Source organism: Perissodus microlepis, chromosome 3, assembly GCF_051167445.1.
Source record: "Perissodus microlepis isolate ML-2025 ecotype Zambia chromosome 3, ASM5116744v1, whole genome shotgun sequence".
NCBI classification, from domain to species: Eukaryota; Metazoa; Chordata; class Actinopteri; order Cichliformes; family Cichlidae; genus Perissodus; species Perissodus microlepis.
Window position 1 is genome coordinate 36,531,674 of NC_140463.1, and position 16,383 is coordinate 36,548,056.

The window sequence follows — 16,383 nt, forward strand, 5'->3', positions numbered from 1 at the left end:
TAAAAGGTTGAGTGGACATTAATTGCGGTCCAGGAGAGCGATCTTACAGCTGAGCTGTGAATCGTGCCCATAAAATGTTATAGAAGCACGGGGGGGCTAAAAGCATTAGCTTCAACTTCACAGGGAGTTGAGCTAAACTAGGAGGCTTATTTTAGTTCTGATAGCTTTAATGATATTTAAAGAGCAAAATATTAATCTGCTTTGATTGCTCGAGGCTAGAAAGTAAAGGTACTTAATTTCTTTCTCTGTGAGACATCATCATTTTTCTGCACTTGTAACCCAGCTGTGAACTAGCATGGGAGGACGGGCTATTATGATAAAAACAATGACAATAAATAGATCAAATTATTACGAAGACTGTTTGCGATAATGTGCATTCCAGTGTCTGTGCCCCAGGAACGCAAAGCTAACTGTGTACTCTGCCTCATTAGCAAGTAGAAATGCCGTGATTGCGAGAAGCTGTGGGAGGAAATTAAAAAAAATCCCTCTGCCAACCTGTACACATGTAATGACTCTGCATTTGTCTCCCGTATGAGTGTCGAGAACACACGCACACTTGAAGATGACTGTACAGTGACAGCAAGCCTCCACCTGCTACCCCAGCTGAGCTCTTGAGGAAAGTAATGCCATCCAAACTACAGTTATTATACTAGGAGGAGGTTTAGTGCATTGAACAGCTTAATCCAGATTAGTCTGAAGTGTTTGCAAATTGAAAAACTGCAACAGGAGGCTGGTTGTGGGGGTGAATGGATGAATTCACGCTGGCGAATGCATATAATATAACAGCGATCGAGATATGAGAATGTGACAGCGAGTTGGCAGGTGTTGCTGCGCGAGTATGTGAGTGCACTTTCAAGTATGTGTTTGCTTCGGCACAACCATAGGTGGGAACATTTGTTGAATAAGAAGCATCCGATTCTTTTATTTCGCTGTTTCGTCTCACCGAGCCCGGCAGAGGCTGAAGAGTCCGCGGCCACTGACACTCGCTGGGAAGCAGCACTCACAGCACCACAGGACGCCAAAGGTTATATTTTCTCAAAACATTTTAGGCTCTTAAAACTGGGAAGAAGACAGTGGACGTACCTCACCGGCGATTCATCGAGGCAATTTAAATGCATCGCTCCGGTTTTACAGTAAAAAGAGTGGCGTTTAGCTGTTTGAATCACTTCTACCTGAATGCCTCCATGGACTAGGAGATGGCAGACACATTCGCATCAGGCAGGTTTTCCACTTTTAAAGGTACGTCTATCAGCATATTTAAAACCGATAAACTGAGGAAACTGGTTTCAGTGTTTGAGGAATTAGATGACCTTTTGTTCATAAGAAATTCTGGGAACAAAACAACACCAACAGTCATCTCAGCGTGCTTTATACTATAAGGCAAATACTCCAGAGAAAGCACTTGGCGACAGGTGGGGAGGAAGAACTTCCCTTTAACAGGAAGAGACATCTAAGAGAATAAGAATGAGGGAAGAGCAGGCATTTGATGTTGCACCTCAGTGCTTCAGTGATAATGTGAAGTATCAGTCGTAAGAGTTCATGTCCGCAGAAACACACTGGCTTTGAGCCACCCTTCATTTCTTTATATTTTACAAGGAAAATGGGAAATGGCTGAAGTGACTTACTGAAACATACATGGAAATACAATATACAAGGCAAAAGCAGAGTCTATAACTCTATAAAGCCTGAAAGTCAATATCTGGTGTGGCTCACCTTTATTCTTCAACAGAGAAGGAAAACTATTAGTCAATTAGGTCAAAGCTCTTCTTTGGATGTTGGCTGCATTTCTTCTGTTGTCTGTCAAAATGATCCCACACTGCTTCAATAATGTTGAGGTCCAGGCTATGGGGAGGCCAATCCATGATTGATAGATGTATCAGTCATAGTTCCAGAGATAGTTCCAGTTTCTATCCAGGTATGCTTTTCCTGCATTGGCTGTGTTTTTAGGATCAGTTCCTGATGATCCCAAAATTTTGGGATGCTTTCCAGATAGCATTTTAAGTTCCAGATGGATTTCTACATTCATAATTCTATTAGTTTTTTTATAAGATGCCTAACAACACAGACGGAAATCATAACAGAGCCTACAGTCTGCCCCAGGGCAGCTGTGGCTACAACTGTAGCTTGCCTCCACCAGTGTGTGAATGTGTGTGTGAATGGGTGGATGACTGGGTGTGTAAAGCGCTTTGGGGTCCCTAGGGGGGACTAGTAAAAGCGCTACACAAATACAGGCCATTTACCATTTACATCTTGTTTCACACATGCCTGTAGACATCTATGATACAAAACCGCTCCTGAAATCCTCAGCAGGGTCAGATGCATCTCTCAGGCCCTCTTCATCAACTGTTCATCAACTGATAGTTTTTTTTAGGCCTGACCAAGTGGTGGAAAAACTTTTAAATACCCTCAGAAAGTCAGGCGAAATATTGTTCAGAAATGAGGGGTGGCTCAAGACCTTTGCAGAGTATTGTTGCGACCTGTGCTTGGCTATTAATAAAACTTGTCACTTACAGTGTGAACACTAGAAATTTGAACAGAATGATAATTATGTACAAGATGAATAAAATCCTCCCACCATCACACCGAATTCAACATCATTGCTCACTTATTACACAAAACATAACTATCGATTATTAACATTTTGAAACATCTTATATTGATCATTGATGCGCCCTAGCTTGATCTGCATTCTAACTGCGAGCACACAACAAAGAAATAAAGCAACGTTGTGATAATCTTACCGGCTGGTCACCCCGATTTATCCCCACCAGAAAGAGGGACTCGGCAATGAACAGACTGATGCACAGGTTTTTATGGATGGTGTTGCGATCGCTCTGGAGGCCACGGAAGAAGCAGAAGGTGAAAAGGCTGATGAGCAGGCAGACCAGCGACAGGAGGATGCCAACCCAAGTAATGACGTCTAGAAGCATTTCGTGAACAGGGTCGGTGTTCTGCAACAAAAGTGATGAGAGAAACTGATAAAACCAAGGCCAGTCCACTGTTGGTCATGTCATCAAAGAAAAAAACAACACAAAACAAAGAAATTTTGAGTTATTTTTCATCTTCTCAAGAAGCATTTTGATGTTTGCCAAGACCGCTTCTTTTATATCGATATAGATTTTACTGGTAAAGGCAAGACAAAAAAAATCTGTGGTGAAAATAACAACAATAACCATGAATACCAGCGACAATCCTGAAGCTTTTATTTTCATTATTGTTTCGTGGGGTAAAGTGCATTCACTCCACCAGCCAATAAACCACTACCCACAAGCCACAGGTGGCAGAAATGAATCATGAATTAGTCAGTGTGAATCAATTTAAAATGCCCCCCCCCGTTGTTTCATTTTGGTCGGGCAACAAAGTGAGCCGCGCAAAGGGCCACAGGTGTCTTAGACCAGCACAACAGGAATTCAATCAAACCACTACATGGTCAATGACTTTCACTGTTGCTTTTAGATAATTTTCCCTTTTCACAAAGTAATTTGCCACCACAGCCAGTTTTGGGCACTAAAAAGCCGTTTGCTGACAGTAAATTCAGGCTTTAGCGGTAGAGATAAGAATCAACAGTTATTCTCCTGCAGTCACGAAAGGGAATTTACATCAGCCCATAAAAGGCAAGTGCACGTAAGGGACGATTGGACAGGAGTAGGAAAAGGCAAAGTCGACTAAAACAGCAGAATCTGCAGGATGGTTGAGTTATTTGGTCTCAGTTAGAACCCGACATGAGGAACCAAAAACCCAAACAAACCGATGATGCCTCAAACACTTCTCAATAACGTCCCAACCGTTGCATTTATTTAATTTATTTCCACATAGTGAAAGTTAGCTAAACGTAATGGACAAATGGCTAAAACAGCTAACGGTAGAGGAACATTATCTTCTTTCATTCCAAATTCTGTTCACTGGTATTTCATTTCAATTATAACCATCTACTAAGAGTGAAAGCTAAATAATGTACCATTCAAAATCCCATTAAACAGACTCAATTGAAACATAATGGTCAGTGCTAATAACAGCATGCTAACAAGGCCGATGGGCCTTGGAGCAATGTTTTGAGCCGTGGCTCAAAAGATACAGCATCTAACAAAGCCCGCATGAGTGATTTCCTGTGCAATCCCATCTGGAATCAGGAGAAGGAAAATGCCATTATTCTGATAACTCCGCTACCAGCGAGGAGAAGCAGACTTTCCAAAAACAGACACCATCTATATGTAAAGCGTGTGGTTCAGAGAGCAACATCTTGATTTAATAACTAAACATAATTACTGCATCAAAACATAACGATCAGCTACTGCGGCTTCTATATTTCCCGAAGGGATTGTCCTCTTTCTCGGGACTGCCGGGCATTGATTCAAAAATAAATACAGGAGGGGGGAGGGGATAAAGTGCAAGTTTGAAAGGTGGGCTGTTAATTTAAAAGAAATCTGCCAACCTCACAGCTGGCTGTCGCTCCTGACGGGGGTCAAAAAAATGTCTGGGTGGAACTTTTGAGTCTTGACTTAAAGATTATGTCTGAATGCTAATGAAGATCAAACGGGCAATATTTTAAATGTCACTTACATTTAAGTGCAGACGGTAAATTTGCATTGATGGGCTGTTAACAAGACCACAGCTAAAAACTAAGCCAACTGTGCAAGCACTGACATTGTATATAACCGCCTAGTTGTCTGTTATCAAAGGCTGTGCATGCATACATTGGCCTGCAGCAACTAAACATACGACTTCGAGCTACAGCGTAGCAAGTAAATATTTGCATACACTGAGCGATCACCCTACAAGAGGCATATGCCTAATACGTCTCTCAGATGAGTCTCAAAATCAAACTTTTCGAGCACGGTCAGCAGAAGAGTTCGAGCCAGGATGGGGGTGACAGACCAACTTCTGAGTCAGGTAAGGCTGAGGAAGCTTAGCTGATGCAGAATCACAAAGAAGCCTTGTTTAGTAGCAGCTCAGCTAATACTAGCAGAGAGGGGAACAGATGCTGATCATTAACAGGCTCTGGTACAATAACAGCCGCAGTGCTCCTTAAGTCTGGGGAGAGTGCTCTTTTGATTTTCCTGCCTGATGAGCCGTTGTGTATATGTTGAAGGGGTGGATTGGGGGAGGAGTGGGGCTGGCAAGATGTTGTATACAGGAGATGTGTATGTGTGCGTATGAAGCTAAGGCTGATTTCCTTATACTTTAGAAGGACGCTTATGCAGAAGGTGTCAACAGATGCCGATGTTTGCGCTTGCATGCTCTGCGGTGTGCGGTGCGTGTGACACATTAGTCTTGTGTTCAGCCCGACGTGCGACAGAGCCGTCGATGCAGTGGGTGGTACCGGCCATGGTGCATTGCGAGAGGACCCCGAGGTCTCCTGGGCTAGCTGGCTGTGCAGCGACTGCAGCCTCTATCTATCACAATCTCACCTTCAATTGAAGAGGGGCCCGGTCAGAGAGAAAGAAACAGCAAAGGAAGAAGAAGAGAGAAAAAGAGACAAAGCTATAGAAACAGAGAGTAGGAGCAGGGAATGTATCTACACCTGGGTGATGGATTTACTGCGGGATGATTTCTTTGTTCCGGGAAGTGGATGATGACTGAGACGTCGCCAAACACAGTGTCTCTGCTGAAAAGTTCCTTTTACTGCAGGTGGAGGGGGGGTCTGCCCAGGCAGGGTGGCAAATGATGTGATCTACAGTGCCTCTGCGCCTAGCCTTACAACAACAAGCCGGCTTGATGGGACTCCATGTAAGGGTCTCTAAAGTGGGCAGACGTAATTTACTCTGAAATTTACTCACTGCGGCGCAAGGGCGGCCCGGTCGTACGGCGTCCATGTTACTTAGCAGGGCGACGCACTTTTGTGCACATTCGATTTGTCCTCCAATGTTTTTCTGCCCCACATTTTTCTTTTATGTCTTAAACACACACGCTTTTTTCATTCCAGACAGACGCCCGGGTGCGCACAACACAAAATAAGGTTTGTGGGAGCTCTAGCAGTGTTACAAGAAAGAGCACACACAACAATGCATTGGTAATAATGGCGGGGCCATCTTAACTTGACGTCACATCACATGCGCTTAATTATGATGACATAATTAAGCGCCCAGTCCCTCACATTTTTTACCCTCTGTGTTTTTATACACCGCTTTGTATTTAATCATTAGTTATTCTTCTCTGACTCTTTTCCACAGTGTGTCATGAGTCCTGTCTCCCTCCCCTCACCCCTAAACTAGTCGTGGCAGATAGCTGCCCCTCCCTGAGGCTGGTTTTTCTGGAGGTTTCTACCTGTTAAAATTGAGTTCTTCCTTCCCACTGTTGCCAAGTGCTTGCTCAAAGGGTTTGCTTGATTTTTAGTTTTCTCTCTGTGTTATTGCAGGCTCTTTACCTCACAATATAAAGTGCCCGGAAGGGACTGTGGTTGTGATTTTACGCTATATAAATAAAACTGAATTGAATCCTGTGTCAGAAGCCGGAAACCAGCCTCTGAAATGATGTGGAGGAGGTAAGGAGCATTGACAAGAGCAGAGTGTCAATCCTTCATACCTCAAATAACCGCTCTTACTGTGGGGTCACGAAGCCAATCCAATTAAAATGCATAAATCTCCCCATATGCCTCCAGAGCTGGGCTCTGACTCATGAAACGCAGTCAAGCAGGGCAGACAGTTGCGCTATGGGGTAGTGGCCCCACTGCGGGGAGTCATGTGACAAGTTCACCTACGGTACGACCAAGGATTTATGATCTGCACGGGGATGAGAAACAGTTGCGGAGAGGGCACATGAATCAGGGCTCTCGGCAAATTCGTCACATTTAAAAGGGCCGGGAGAGAGAGAGGGGGAGAGAGATTCCGGCTCGCGTAGCGGGAGTTGACATTCAGCACATGCACCAAATGTCACACTGTGTTCTAGGCTACAATAACTATGATATAACGTCCAAGCGTGACTTTGAGTTGCTATGGAAGTTAACATGGTTTCTCTCCTCTCCATCTGCGCCTTAAACATATAAATAGATTTATTTTGAACCACTGCTCTCTTGTACAGTGCTGTACCATACTTTCTTTGTTGCGCCATAAAATACACGGCGAACCTTGGCTGCATCATCATAGTTACTGTCTGATGGTGTAAGCATGGAGATGTTCTATAATGACAGTGATGAATGTTGCCTAAATATCACCCTCTCCATCATCCAGTGGGATGTGTCACTGATTTATACTTACTGGTCTGTTGGGAATAGTGGCACTTACTACTATCTCAACGGCTCACACGGGCTTATCCTAGCACATACATTTACTACGCAAATAATGGCCTACAGGTCTATATTCTTTGAGCTGGGGTGTTTAAGCCTATATTAAAAAACTTCTGACTTTGCATTTACCACTAGCAAGCAGATGGTTACATATTAGCATAGCGAGTATGGGGGATGAGCGTTAAATTTACCCTTAAGCAGAAGTTAATGTGACTGTTCTTGATTGGCGGAGACAAATGCAGTCATATGGCAGGAAAAACACTGAACACGGACCAAACTTCAGTCGAGAGAACACCTGAGACCAGGGGTGCCCAACTCCAGGTCTCGGGGGCCGGTGTCCTGCAGGTTTTAGATCTTACCCTGGGTCAACACACCTGAATCAAATGATTAGTTCATTACCAGGCCTCCGGAGAACTTCAAGACATGTTGAGGGGGCAGTTTAGCTATTTAAATCAGCTGTGTTGGATCGAGGACGTATCTAAAACCTGCCTGGAGTTCGACACCGCCGGTCTCGGGTGTTCTGTAGACTGAAGTTTGGTCGATGTTTAGGGTTTTTCCTGCCATATGACTGCATTTGTCTCTGGCCATCAGGAACTTCTGAGACTATCCATCCAGACAGTCTCAGATAGTCTCCATCCAGAACGCCTGAGACGATCCATCCAGAACACAAGGTTAGTCATTAATCTGCTGCTGCATGGTTTGGATAACTCACGATTGAAATCTTAATTAGCCTCAGAGTGACTCTTTTCTTAAGCATTTAAATATTTGGTGTCTGGTAAACTTTGAGCCCATTGGCTGCAGTTACGTCATAAGGTTTTAAAAACTGAGCTTAAAGATGTGTGGCACATGGACAGGGCTAATAAAAAGTCAGTTTTCAGGGGCTTGTTTATACTAACTAAAATAAGATACAGAGCATTACAACACATTAAAGAGCTAACAGCCTTAATGAACGCAGCAGGAGCTTGGAGTCAGAAGCAGGTTGATACGTCATCGCTTAGCAAGCGGAGGAGGAAATCTTCAAAAATATGTATAAAGCAGATTGGTTGCCACCAATCGTATGTTGATTCTTCAAAAGTGAGACCAACTGACCTACTAGATTGGTTTATACAACGACAAAGCAACATGTAACCGAAAACCAACTGGAGCCGCCAGTGCAAACAAGTACTATGGCGGTCAGATGATTCATTTGAAATTTTAACGCGGTGTCCAAGCTCAGCGCTCCTATGAGAAACAGCTAAACCCTGTCTTCTTTATGAAGTTGAGTAGAATGAATTTATTAATTGCGGTGAATGTCTTGAGGCTCAGTGAGGGTTACATCTCAAGGTTAGAGTTATCCTTGCGAAGTCTCATCAAAGTAAACTCATTTGCGTCAATTCCTCCAAAAGCTTTTCTGCAATCGTCCTGAAAAGATACAAGAGACGCGTAATCTCTCACACGCAGACGCCGTCTGTGAGAACGCTTTTAATTTGTTTATGTGGCCAACGGCGTTTCTCTGCTCGGATTGCAGAATCAGTCAAAGGAATCAGCTCTGTGGCCAGATAGACCCAAATTAGCAAACTTAAGTGGTAGCGCATACAGCACTGACAGCGCTCGATGCCCTTGTGATAATCTTAGTCGCAGCTACCCGTTTCTCCCATTTCTGACATATACGCTGCGTGTTAACTCCTTAAATCACGGAGGCCTTAATTTAGTTCATTGAGGAGAGCTCATTTGGAAGAACTGAACATGATTTATTAAGACAGAGAAATTAATTAATCTATTTGGCGATTAGACTCCGATGACCCATCGTGGCAGAACAGGAACCCAACGGTGACTGGAATTAGGGCACTTAGATTGGTCTAGACGCTGGTGGTGGTGAAGATGGAGATGGAAGTTTGGATGAGTGACATTGGTTAAATGGAGATTGAGAGGAGGTGAGTTGCAGGAAGAAAATATGAAAGGGAGAATGATGGAAGAGCATTGAGATTTAAAGTAAACAAAGTGGAGGCTGATTGGCTCAAAGAAGGTGGACAAGAAGGTGATTGGACTACAGCAATGATGCCAGCACTGAGTTTGACAGCGTGGCAAGGAAGAAGTGATGTGAAGAATTGACTGGCAGCAGATGACTGACTACAAGCTTCATTTATTATACGTGCGCAACTTCATAAAATTATCAGTTATTATCATGTAATTGTCTCTTAAAGGGGAGCTCATCTGTGTTTTCCAATTCCCCTTGTAGCCTGTAACAACAGTGGATGCTCTTACTGACAAGACAGAGGAGACGTGTGAAACTAAGGCTGATTTCCTTATACTTTAGAAGGACGCTTATGCAGAAGGTGTCAACAGATGCCGATGTTTGCGCTTGCATGCTCTGCGGTGTGCGGTGCGTGTGACACATTAGTCTTGTTTTCAGCCCGACGTGCGACAGAGCCGTCGATGCAGTGGGTGGTACCGGCCATGGTGCATTGCGAGAGGACCCCGAGGTCTCCTGGGCTAGCTGGCTGTGCAGCGACTGCAGCCTCTATCTATCACAATCTCACCTTCAATTGAAGAGGGGCCCGGTCAGAGAGAAAGAAACAGCAAAGGAAGAAGAAGAGAGAAAAAGAGACAAAGCTATAGAAACAGAGAGTAGGAGCAGGGAATGTATCTACACCTGGGTGATGGATTTACTGCGGGATGATTTCTTTGTTCCGGGAGGTGGATGATGACTGAGACGTCGCCAAACACAATGTCTCTGCTGAAAAGTTCCTTTTACTGCAGGTGGAGGGGGGGTCTGCCCAGGCAGGGTGGCAAATGATGTGATCTACAGTGCCTCTGCGCCTAGCCTTACAACAACAAGCCGGCTTGATGGGACTCCATGTAAGGGTCTCTAAAGTGGGCAGACGTAATTTACTCTGAAATTTACTCACTGCGGCGCAAGGGCGGCCCGGTCGTACGGCGTCCATGTTACTTAGCAGGGCGACGCACTTTTGTGCACATTCGATTTGTCCTCCAATGTTTTTCTGCCCCACATTTTTCTTTTATGTCTTAAACACACACGCTTTTTTCATTCCAGACAGACGCCCGGGGAGACCGGCGTCTACACAGGGAGCAACTAGCAACAACCAGAGACCATGTAAGTGACTGACATTCTGCTACGACAGGCCAAATAAAGGCTGGAGAAATGAGCGAAAATAAAACAACTGACAATGAAAGTGATACTGCTGACTGACATAGGGCAGGCTGGTAAATATATTAAGGGGTCAACCGGAGCCTAGTGTGTGTGGTAGCATTGGGTGGTCATCTACAAAGTGATACCCAGTGAACAAATCGCTTACAGTGGACTATGGAAATAAGCATTATTGGTCCCCTTTTGGGAACATTTGACCAGAAGCACTAGAAACAGTTGGGCCTCTGCGTGCTGGCTTGCTCATTTTCTTCAGTGATTCAGAATGCACAATATCTGAATTAGTCTAAGGAACTAATTGACTTCAAAAATAATGAATCCCAATGAGAGACAGTCTGGAATTTAAACTGCTGAGAGTGTCTACTAACCACGCATACTTTTCAGTAGATTCCAGTGGTGGATACAAATTTACGTTGACCACACTCATCATGGTCAAGTTGAGCGTGATTACAATGTGTCACTCTTACACCGAAAAGTAAAAGAGTGCACATGTATCGCTTTTGTAACAAATGCTTGGCCTAAAAGGAGTGACACCAAAGACTGTATCACGTGTCGGGTGAAATTACATACAAATCGTATGATGATTGTTATTTTGAAACAATGTATCACTTGAGGAATAGACCTACATTCAAATAAAATGAAGTCAGCGTGTTAATTTTTTTTTAAACCAGATTTGAGCTTTACGGGAAAAAACATAAAAACAAAACAAAGAAAGCCCACATTAAAATTCTGCTGGGCACATACGAAAGCATGAAGCAACTTCAAACCGCTGTCAAGGACAAAAAATGACAGCATTCATAATGTCAGACGGGCAAGCAGAAACATTTCGCCTCTTCTAATTTGACGCGTGCAGACTTTGAATGCAATCATAACTTGGGGTTATAAATGTAACGCTGATACCGATGACAGTTTATTAAGGCCCAACGTGTGGGTCTGTGGATATAAGGCTCATTATTTCTGGCTAGTGTGCATGCATTGGGGGGGGGGGGGGGGGGGGGGGGGGTGTTAATGATGATGGTGATACTGCAGTGAGTCTCCGTCCTCAAAAGGAAAAATTGTAATTACAACTTGCCGATCTCCCTCTTTTTTCCCTCCTTTTTGCCGATGCTACTGAGAAATAAACAAGGCAAAAACAATCTGTGGCTCTGAGGGTAATGAGTAATAACAATGCAAAGATGAGCAGTGGTATGTCCTGTTGCCATGGATACAAAAACAGATAGTCTCTTCAGTTTATGAAATTTCTTTCTCTGCCTCTTTCTTGCACACATCCAGTCGCGCGTGCACACACTGCCTATTTTTTCCCCTCCATTCAGAGTGTTCTCAGATCCAGCACGGTGACAGTTTGTCAAATAAAAAGCCTCCGTGGCTTCAATTCAGAGCCACCTTGGAACAAGCCGCCTTTTATAACGTACAAGTAGAAAAGATAAAGAATAGGGCAGGGTGGAAAAAAAACACTATCACTCATAGCCGGGGTGTAACTACAGTCCACTTTCCGCGGCTGAATGCAGTGCCACAAGCAAGCCAAGCTTTCCAAAATGTTAGTGATTGCCTTGACTAAAAGAGCTCCTTTTACTGCATCCCTTTCTTCTCTTTTTTTCTGCTGCTTTGCTTTCATTGCGTGAAGGCTCCCATTCTTCGTGGCTCCCTCACTATTCCAGACTCACCCTGCAGGGAGCTTAGTGGGTCCAAAAGTCATGCTGCTGAGTGACAAACAGTGGCTCTCTCTAGCTAGAAGTAAACCACACCATACAAGACTCTGTGTGGGTTATGTGTGTAGTGAGAAGAAAAAAAAACAACCAAAACATGGTGACTTAGCCACTTTCTCTTATTAAAAATCACCCTTAGAAGCAGAACACCAAACAAAGACAGCATTTTATGACGCGTGAGAGCCAAAAGATAGGACATCATGGTATTACATGATACTCCAACGTGCAGTGTGAACCCTACTCCTTCAAAAACAACCACTGACGACTATTCTCCACCAATATGGTGCAGATGCCATTGGGTGTAAGAACCAGCGCCCTGGTTGTGCCAGCCGGTGTCCTTCCTGGATTTTGGGTGTGCCTGCTTTCCATCAGTTTGAGGCCTGCTGTGAGATCCTCTTCCTGGGTGCCTGTGCTGCTCGGGATGTGCTGTCTCAATAGGAATTGCTGCGCTGTGTTCTAATATCTAAACTTTGTATCCAAACTTTTCATGTAACATATATACACACTGAACATGTTGTATTTTTGCCAAAAAATTTTCCTAACAAAAAAACAACAACAACAACAACAAAAAAAAAACACTGTGAAAAAAGTCGACATCAAGCCACGGCGAGCTGGTCGAGACATTTCTCCACAAGAAAAGGAGGAAACTGAGATTCTGGGTTCATCGAATTCTCAAAAGAAAGCAGCAGCAGGGAAAATTTCATGGTTTGATCCAGGAGTTGAAGCTGTATCACGAATGCTTTAGTACATATTTGAAGATGTTAGTGCGACACTTTGAGCTCTAGCTGGCAGAGTCGAAACCATGTTTGAGGAGGCAGGGAAATCATTTCAGAGAACTGACTGTCCCGGAGCAGCGTCTGGCTAAATCAGGTAAAACAGTCCTATTATTATTATTTGTATATTCAGTAGTGGTTTGCGTTTTGAGTTCTGAGAACACTTGTTATCAAATGCAGTGGTTTGATTAGTCAGGTCTGTTTGTTCAGATCGGATAAATCTGAGAAAAATCAAGCTTGGTGCAAAAAGATAAATGCAATAGAAGTTACACAGACAGTGTGAACGGCTGCATTAAGAATAAGTTTGTCCAAAAGATATTTAACATACAAAATATTTGCATGGATTTTACGCTTCCAGTGTATGAAAGGCTTTACTTCTTAAGGTTTCTGCCCGTTTCTTTAGTCGGCGTTTGTTTTATTTGTGGGTTCAAATTTGCTGCACAGGAAACTCGTATTAGCTCTGAAATAAAAATTTAATGGACTACTTTTTTAATTTAAAAAAGTATTTGGATGTGTGGAAAGCCACCACCTCCAGCTTGCAGTTTTTTTTTAGTTATGCTCTCTCCAAAAAGGTACCTAATTAAAATATAGGTTAATCTTTTAAAGAGGGTTGGTGAAGATCACGTGCAAAAAAAAAATGATGTATCAGAAAAATACAAGATGACTCAACCTGTAGCTTGTGTCAAATATAATGACATGTCAGTTTCCTGCTCCCTGTTTCATCTACAGCAGCAGGAAACCTGCCAATACATTCCCAAAGCCCCAAAAAGAAAAAAGAGTGAAAGAGTGGTGCAGGCGGAGAGCCAATTCTACTTTTGTGCAGTCTGAGAATCAGCCATCACTTTGATAGGATTGAGAATCAAATGTTACGTAGCAATACTTTGCAGAGGTTGGTGTCATTTTAGTGGGAATAAGAATCGTGGTAGACGCTGCACCTGCCAATTTTTGGAGAAGTTGTTGCAGTAGTGTCTACCATATCCATTTAGCAGTTCCAACTTTTGGCACAGCAATTTTGCAGTGCTCCTCAGATGCCAAAACCGCTATTTGGGAGGAGAACCTTGAAAATGCATGAAATTGGTACTAGATTGTGAAAAAGATGTACAAATAGCCCCTTACATCTTGTTGGAGTGGACGGGAAAAAGAAAACAACCTTTCCTTTGAGCACAAAGAGACAAAGAGAAAATAAAGAGGCCCCCAAAATATTCCAGAAGAGATATTATCTGCATTAAACATTATAATCATTGGTCTTTCTCTGCCTTTGCTGCGACTCTCTCTGTGAAACACACATCAGCAAACACAGATTTTTAAATGTAACATTTCTCTGAGCACAGGAAGCGTTTCTAGTGAATAGCCTTTGACTTCTTGATATGCGGGCGTGTCTTCAGAGAGGCATTGACACGGACGCCTCCCCCGGGTGACGAACACTAAGAATTCTGAATTATAATGAAGAGTCCTTGAAAATAAATCCAAAAGTTGAAGCTGAACCTGAAAGCGGAAACACATAATGATCCTAAGAACACAAGCACATTCACTGAGGAATAGTTGCAAAAAAGGAAGAAAGAGAGGGCTAAGGAAATGGCCTGCTCAGTAAAAAAAACTTTTATTTGAAGCCTGTGGTGAGATTTGAAACTGGCTGTACATGCAACATAACCCTCAGGCATCTTGTAACTGAAGGAATTGTGCTCGGAAAAGTGGTCAAACTTTTTTAGCGAGCTGTTGTCAGAACTGTTGAAAACCTCTACAAGAAGTTGCAGATGCCAGGGGGATTGGCATACTACAATTTGTTGACAGAAGAGTATTAACTTTATCACTATTCTTATGTAATAAATCACATAAAATATATTTTTCTTGAGAATGTTTGAAGGTACAACATCCTTACCTTGTTCTAGTTCATCAAGTCAATTTTATCATTTGCTTCTGTGACCATAATGACCCACACCTTGCATATGACGACTCTCAGGACCCCACCAGAGGTTCAAAACCTGGGACACCACAATGGCTTTTAGAACTAAAGAAGCCTCTTGGTTGTGAAGCAAATATAAAATCAATTTTATTTATATAGCACCAACAGTCATCGTAGTTACGGATGGGAGTTGAGAACCGGTTCCCACTGTTTCAATTGGAATTGTTTGCCATTTTTGCAAACGAACGATTCCAGTCGCCTCGAATGACGTCACCACGTTGCGGAGCGTCATTTACCTGGCAGGAAACATGGCGCCTAAGCAGCACAAACGCTCAAAAGTTTGGTTATGCTTTTTCATTTCAGGGAGGAAACACTACGAATATGCAAAAGCATTTGCTCACAAAACACACGATGACCTTAAATGAATGTCGTGTTTTTAATTCCGCTCCGGACTCGTGAATCTCAACCCAGCAGCAGCGGTAACGTTTGCACGTCCTCTCCCGTTAATGCGGCAGGTAAATAATCAACTAACAGTGCATATTATGTTAGCGCGATCTGCCTTATTACAAAACCTGCCATTACTGTGCATTTAGGTGACCATGATGAGAGAGACAGAGTCTGGCTGCCTCAGACGCTGGCAGTTCTCGCCGCAGTCTACCGTTAGCATCTCCTTTCAGGCCAGGACGAGTGTCACCGAGCAGTGACTAAGTTTGTGGTCAAAGGCTTGCACCCATTTGCCACAGCAGATCCCCTCGATTTTTATTAAGTGAATGTGTTTAATTGGAGGCAGTGACATTACTGGATATTCTTGTGTAATTGTAATTATTGCTACAGAAGAATATTTATTTTATTATTTTACATTTACAATTTTTTTTCCTGGGGACCCTGTGACACCCCATTGAAGAGCCGTAGGCTCTGGATCTCTTAAGATCTCACTGTTGGGTTTGTAAGGCCATGTTACTCCTAAATTTCTATCTTGTTCAAAGAGAAGATATAAAACAAAATTCTAAGCTAATCGGCCTGTGTGTTCTCCTTTTTTAAAAACAAGAATCGATAAAGAATCGAATCGTTCAACAGAATCGAAAATGGAATCGGAATCGTGAAAATCGTATCAATTCCCATCCCTAATCGTAGTGCGCTTTATATTAAGGTAAAGACCCGACAATAATACAGAGAAAACCCCAACAACGACACCTATAAGCAAGCGCTTGACAACAGTAGGGATGAAAAACAGGAAGAAACCTCTGGCAAAACCAGGCTCAGGGACGGGCGGCCATCTGCTGTGACCAGTTGGGTGTGGGGCAATAACCGAGGGGTGGTTCGGGGTGACCTGATCCAACACTAACTATGAGCTTTATCAAACTGGAAAGTTTTAAGCCTAATCATAGAAGTAGAGATGGTGTCTGTCTACCGAATCCAAACTGGGAGCTGTTTCCACAGAAGCTGAAGCCGCTGCCTCCTTTTACATCTACTTTTAAATACTCCAGGAACCACAAGTAAGCCAGCAGTCTGAGAGGAAAGTGCTCTGTTGGGATAATATGATACTATGAAGTCTTTAAGATAAGATGGAGCCTGATTATTCAAGATGTTGTATGTGAGGGGAAGGAGCCAGTGAACAGAATATAATATGGGAG

General features: G+C 43.2%; 1 protein-coding gene across 7 annotated transcripts in view; it reads right to left on the reverse strand.

The window, feature by feature from the left end:
* The window catches only part of LOC146391372 (adhesion G protein-coupled receptor L3), a 253,907-nt gene that overhangs the window by 34,489 nt on the left and 203,035 nt on the right, over positions 1–16,383 (reverse strand). For all 7 annotated transcript variants that reach the window (XM_084924260.1, XM_084924263.1, XM_084924262.1 and 4 more), the window contains one exon: positions 2,742–2,951. In XM_084924260.1, the coding sequence (XP_084780386.1) occupies positions 2,742–2,951 (210 nt within the window). The remainder of the gene's footprint in view (positions 1–2,741; positions 2,952–16,383) is intronic.